This window comes from Gnatocerus cornutus, chromosome 10 (genome assembly GCF_029298725.1).
Source record: "Gnatocerus cornutus isolate USDA-ARS CGAHR chromosome 10, icGnaCorn1.1, whole genome shotgun sequence".
NCBI lineage: Eukaryota > Metazoa > Arthropoda > Insecta > Coleoptera > Tenebrionidae > Gnatocerus > Gnatocerus cornutus.
In genome coordinates, this window is record NC_142242.1 from 9309626 (window position 1) to 9316213 (window position 6588).

General features: G+C 32.6%; 1 protein-coding gene across 1 annotated transcript; it reads left to right on the top strand.

The window, feature by feature from the left end:
- The first annotated feature begins 711 nt into the window (after positions 1-711).
- LOC148167657 (uncharacterized) lies at positions 712-1849 on the top strand. Its single transcript, XM_088046930.1, has 5 exons — positions 712-750; positions 789-1196; positions 1254-1542; positions 1610-1683; positions 1742-1849. Exons 1-5 carry the CDS (start codon positions 712-714, stop codon positions 1847-1849), a joined length of 918 nt encoding a protein of 305 aa, XP_087903056.1.
- Positions 1850-6588: the final 4739 nt, after the last annotated feature.

The following is a 6588-nucleotide window of genomic DNA, read 5'->3' on the forward strand; positions in this document are numbered from 1 at the left end:
CTATGCTCAAAACTTGTTTGAAAGTAAACGAAAATCTTGATATTTCCGGGTAAGGATCAAAGTGAAAACATTCGCATCACTATTTTTAGTGTTTTTGTCTAGGTATGGAAGATTATTTACCTTGCTCAAAAGAAACTTTAAAGGCTACAAACCAAAAAAAGCTGCAGTTTTGGATGCAGAGCAAGTAACTAAATTTCTACTGGAAGCTCCAGACAAAGTGTTTCTATTGGAAAAAGTTAGAATTACAAATTGTGCAAGAAATAGTACAATTATTTAAGTTTCTATGTAATTTAATTTCCAATAAAATTTGATAATTTGGTGTTTTTGACACTATTTAACAGATCCTTGGCCTGATAAATGAATTTAACGGCCGTGGCTGTTTAAACTAAATTTAACGGCCGTGGCTGTTAAAGCTAACTTAAAAAGATAGAAAACAGTACTATAAAATCTATTTAACATACACCTACTATGAAAATGTACTAATAAGACTTAGGTTGAATGATGATATTAGTTACAAGATACCAAGTTTGTTTATCAGGAAACATACCTTGAACTAATATGCTAAATTAATATTTAACCCTGCTTTCATTGCTTGTCTTGCTACTTTAACATAGCACATTTACTAATGCTTAACTAATTTGAATATAAATGTTGTGCATGGAATGGCGTTAGTATATTTAAAATGTAGTTGGAGAAAGAATTATTACCAGAATGGTATTTATTTTGAGATTTTTTGGGAATCTTTTTTTTGTAACTCATGTCATTGCATAATTAATGTAATATTATAGGTTGAGAAAATTGAAACTGAAAATTCTTCCACAAACTATGAAAATAGTTCTGATGACAGAGGAGATCACCAGTTAAGTTATGAGGAATTGCAAATGGCACTAGAAAAAGCCAATGAAGAAATTGAAAATCTAAAAACTGAATTGAAACGCTATTCTTGGGACGAAGAATACCTTGCAAGTCACGATGAAAATGTTTTATACTTTTCCGGTTTCCCCCAATTTCAGTACTTAAGAAATATTTTGAATGTTATAGAGGCCTATCTTCCAGAACAAGCAAAATTGACAAAATTCCAACAGTTAATTTTAACGTTGGTTAAACTACGACTAAATTTTCAGTTTACTTACCTCGGGAAAATTTTTAACATACACAGAACAACGGCTAGTAGAATTTTCCAGCAAACAATAGAAGTTTTATAATTTAGATTAAAAAGTTTTGTATACTGGCCACCAAGAGAAGATTTGCAGTTAAATGTACCTTCACCGTTCAAACAAGCATTTAACCAGCAGTTCACGGTCATTGTAGATTGCTTTGAGGTTTTTATTGAAAAACCCTCGAATTTAGAAGCGGCGGGGAAAACTTGGTCAAATTATAAGCATCACCATACAATGAAATTTTTAATTGGAATTTCACCTCAAGGGCTTATAGTATTCATTTCAAGAGCATATGGAGGACGTTCTAGTGACAAATACATCACGGAACATTGTGGATTTTTGGAAAAACTAACTCCAGGTGATCTTGTCCTTGCAGACAGAGGTTTTTGCAATTGATGACTCTGTTAGGATATATTGTGCCAGAGTTATGTATCCCTCATTTTTAAAAGGTCGAAATCAACTTGATGCTCCTGATGTCGAAATGACTCGGAAAATAGCTAGTGTTCGAATCCATGTGGAAAGAGTAATAGGACTATTGAAGGGAAAATTTAAAATATTTTCGGGTGTTTCCTATAATGCAGTTAAAAAAAAGAGACGATGAATTTGCTCATGTTGACAAAATAATTACAACCTGTGCTGCTTTTGTTAATTTATCTCCTAGCGTTATTCATGTTCAAGATTTCTATTAATTTTTTTATATTTGTTTTTACCAAATAGATTGTTATGACAGTTTGTTTATTTTATTTAGTTTGTTTTTTTGTTTTGATGATTTTCTACTAAAATGATTTTAATTGAAACAAATGTGAAAATAGATTTTTTTTTATCTTTTAAAATAAAACACATTAAATGAAACTATTTGTTTACTCATTGGCTAAATGTTGGCACTCTGGGCAAATCCAAATTGGCCCTGTTAAATCTTGAGGCGTTAAACCAACACATTGAAGGTGGAACCACTTAATTCGACAATGTCCTGAATCGAACGCAATCATTGCACTTTGGTTGTCGTACTCTTGTTGACACAAGCAATACAACTCCTTGTCGACTGTCGCTGCTTCTTCCTCTTCATCACTTAATCCAGCCCACTCTTCATTTTCTTGAATGTTTTCGTGGGTCTCGGGTTCATCGTGCCTTTTGGTAAAATACTTTCCTAACACTTCGGGTAAAATTACTTTATCAAAAAAGTTTTTGGAAACTTTGCTCTCTCTTTTTCAGAAGTTTTCATCGAATAGCACCTCTGTTACAATAAAATCTTTTTCCGACCATTTGCAAAGGTAACATTTTTTCCTACCACAATTTGCCAACTGCACTTGAATTTGGTAGAAATAGGCATGGTCTTGTTTCAAATACACTTTTCTTTCCTTCACCTCAACATAAAAATTCGTATGTTTCATCTGATCCAGTATACCCGATGTTCTTCACAGAAAGGGCATTTTATTTCTAACAAGGCCATTTCACAACATTCGCATGCCACCAGGCCGTCAGGTGTGGCTCTAAAATAGGGATAATTGGGATTTATAATAAAGCCAAGTTGTTGGATTTCCAAGTTCCTGTGCGTTCTTGAAAGAAAAGTATAGCAATCTTTGAATGCATCCTTTTCATGAACACACCCATATTCTAACGCTCTACTTTTGAATCTGTACATGGTTGGGTAGCAAATTCCTTTAATCAAAGAAATTGAAGGCTTATCCAATTTAGTTCTGCAGCAACTCTTTAATTTTGATGCAGTGATACGCCCTGCCCGAAATAAAAACCAAAGCTTGCATTTTGCTTGCTTTTTGGTTTTAGCTTCTATGGTCTTTGCATCATCTAAGGTTATTGACAGATCTAACGTAGCTCCTAAAAAAGATAATTATTGTAATCATTTAACAAAAGTTCAATATTTGAAACATTATCTATTTCTTGTAGTTCCTACAAAGTCTTATTTTCATTTTCGCTTTTATAGCGACCCATGACGAAATTTCTTTTTTGTTTTTTCATCTCTTCATAAAATTCTTTCGCAAAATTTTGGGTCACTATATGTGAAACAGTGTTATCACTTGTTGTAGACAAATTCCTTAATAGCTCTTCTTTCTCATCTGCATTCAAACAAGGAATCAATTCCTTTCTCGAGATTTTTGTTAATGGTAGATCTTCAGTTACTTTCCTCTTTGAAGTTCTGAAATCTATTTTGCTTATCAACTCTGGTGCAGTGGGCTTATTGGTGGGAGGCATCCAGTATGCTTTTGTTTCCGTCCTCGTCACCACCTCTTGTTTCCTGGCTTGTTCGTCGATATTAAATAAGACAGCAGCAACGTGGGTGCAAACTTCGCCCAAACCAGACACACAGTCACAATGACCTGCAACTATTTTTCCATTTTTTTCTGCAATTATCCATGGCGACAAAAGTTTTTCTCGCAATCTCTGTGAGTGCATCACCTGCAACATTTAAAAAAATAGACAATTGTTTAAAATTACACTACACATGCATTACCTTTCCTAATATTAAAATATTTTCACCAAAATCTTTTCGAACCCAGCCACAAACAGATTGATTGTATGCGTCAAGACTTTTGTACGCGCACATTTGGTCCATAGTGTATGTGCTCGTTGTAAATACTAAATAATTTACAATATCTGGATACAATATTTTAGGAAAAACAGCCAAATCTGTATCACAAGAATCCACATTTATAGTGTATGGGTCAACAGATATAATAGATATTTTAGATAAATATCTGTTTTGGTGTTGAGCAGTAAGTGTATGGTAATAAGCACTTAAATCCATTTCGACACCTGCACGTCACGAAAGATCTAAAACATCCTTTAATTATAAAGATGAACAATCCATCAGTACCACTCACTACGTATAAAGAATAATGTTGTAAATAAACAAATATTGTCCAACTAAACTAAATAATGTTCAAAAAGACACAAAACTAAAAAATTGTCACTACAAATATTTCACACACCACGCTAAAACTCGAAAACATACATCCACCATGCATCCACCAACGCTGTCAGTTAGGTTATTTTACCTCCAATCGCTGTCAACTGTCAAACGTTGCACGAGCCCAATTAAATACCTCAAGAATGATTAACAAACTCTTTAAGACAACTATTTGGGCGTCGGGGAACCAATGCATCCTAAATTAACAAGAGGAGTTAACAAAGTTTTATAATACAATGATTGTAGTTTGCAATTTTGTCTCAAAACGCTTCAAATCGGGTACACATCGGTTTGTAGGTTCAGATATAACAACAATTACACCTAACGATGTAAATTAACACTGAATATTGTAGATAAATTCATGTTTTTTCTAACAAACGACCACAAAAACTTTTCAATAACAGATTATGCTTCTCACCCACCATCTTTGCAACGATCGCGTCGTGTCCAATAAGTTTAATAATTTTTTCTGACTTACTCCATGGGTTTCCTAAACTAATTTATTAGACCGCTTTATAAGTACCTAAAGTGACCTCTAAAAACAACCAGAATTTTTCAAAATCTCTTTACACGTGCTTTAGGTCGTTCGTGGCTGAAACGTCTGTCTAATGGATAAGATGGTGAACGGTTATTTGTTTTTGAAATATTTTTTGTCCAAGAACTGGGAAGGCACATACTTCTATAATATCCCAACCATTTCTGAGTAATCTTTTAAGCCCAAAAAAAAGAGACAAAAGAAACGAGATTTGCGTTACTACTCAGACGCATGCGTTGAAAAATGCATGCGAATGCACATTAACGGAACAAATTTTTAGGCAAAGCAAACATCTACTTAAAAAGCATAAAGACAAATTTGGCTTATTTGTTTCGACTAAGGTTTTATTAAATAGTTTCAATTTATACAATGATCAGACCATGCTAGAACATATAAAAACCTAAGATCCAATTGATAACCATTGAACGGTGATCTTAAAGGAGGCTATCCAACTTTATATTAAAATTCGTGTCAATCATGAATTGAAATTACATGAAAAGTACCGTCCCATTTGCCAAAAGTTAACAAAATTAATTTTGTTTAAAAATCTTTAGGTTACTTGTATAAATTACCACGTGAGAACTATAAGGTTTTAAGTGATTTTTTGTGAAAATTTAAATTGTTTGTTTCGCGATTTTTTTAAAACATTTTCTATTTAGTATAAAAAAGTAGTAAGTTAATACTTTAAAAAGGCAGAATGATACTAATAGATCCTGTCATTTTTTTAAATAAATACTAAATAAATTCAAGAGCTATCACTGATAACGTGAACACTGATCAATTTAATGCAAATGTTAGTCAGAACCTTATAGTTCTCAGGTCGCAAAATGTATCTAATTTAAATTAGGTAATTACTAATATGATCAATAAAATTATGTACATAATTAATAGTACTTAAGTGTAAATACGAAAATTTCCGAATAAATGTCTTAACCTAACCTTGGTACTGAAATTATAGAAAAGTGATCTGATTTGAACTTTAATAAATTTATTTTCAAATATAAATTTCAAATTTTGTGCCAATTTTTGAACTTTGACGCAAGCGTAGATGTGCCAATGCAATTCTAAATATCTTTTTTCAACTTCATTCACTAATTAACTATAATTAAGCACCAAAATTATCATTTTCGCAGTAATATGAAAGTAACTTCTATTTGAAAGGTGGTCGTTTTGTATGATAAACATGTTTGAGATCCACTTCTACCTAAACCTTGAAGCCAAACTACTCTTGCTTAGTCTAAATAAAAATTTGAACTCATTTTTCTTATGAAATGTAAAAAAGAAAAATTTGGTGATAAATAGTATCACACGTGATGTAGTTACGTTTTCTCGTTGGTTAAAAACCTGGTGCCAAATATGACAATACCGAAAATTTACTTCATAGAAATGAACAACTTCTCGACATTCAAGAATAGCATAATTAGACAAGTAAAAATTAGACGTGATGTAATCGGTTTCACTTCTCTCCTGAAATTGACACTTCTCATGAACTCAAGAATAGACGTCCAGAAAACCTGAACAACCCATTTCATTTTCAGAAAATTTTATGAAAAAACAAAGCTGTCTTGTGTTTTAACATTTAAAAAAAAAATGTTGTTTAACAAGTGGAAACTCTTGGTTTATTAAAATCTCTGGAGAGTGCCGAGAATGCAAGTCTAGTTTCGTGGATATAATTAAGGAAAATCCAGAAGTGAAGAAACAGGACATTATTCTAATGAATATTCAGTTCACAGGAAACTTTAGAAGAAAGCATCTTAAGACTCGGAAACGCCCATTAACGGGTTTTTTGAAAAATGAAGCATTTGAGGAAATGATTCAAAAACATAAATCTGCCGCTCGTTTCAGAACAGAGAAAGCTCATGAAATGCAATTTGGCACTCGTCATTTACCATCCCTTGACGTACTAAGGCAGGCAAAAAGCAGAGATATTAAAAAAACAAATAGATTCAGATCCTTTGACTGTGCTA

Excerpts from the sequence above, each read along its gene's own strand:
- LOC148167657 (XM_088046930.1), top strand. The coding sequence starts at position 712 with ATGGTATTTATTTTGAGATTTTTTGGGAATCTTTTTTTT. Across the intron at positions 1,197-1,253 it reads TTTTCCAGCAAACAATAGAA|TTAAATGTACCTTCACCGTT; the intron begins GTTTTATAATTT and ends GAAGATTTGCAG. Across the intron at positions 1,543-1,609 it reads TCTTGTCCTTGCAGACAGAG|GTCGAAATCAACTTGATGCT; the intron begins GTTTTTGCAATT and ends CATTTTTAAAAG.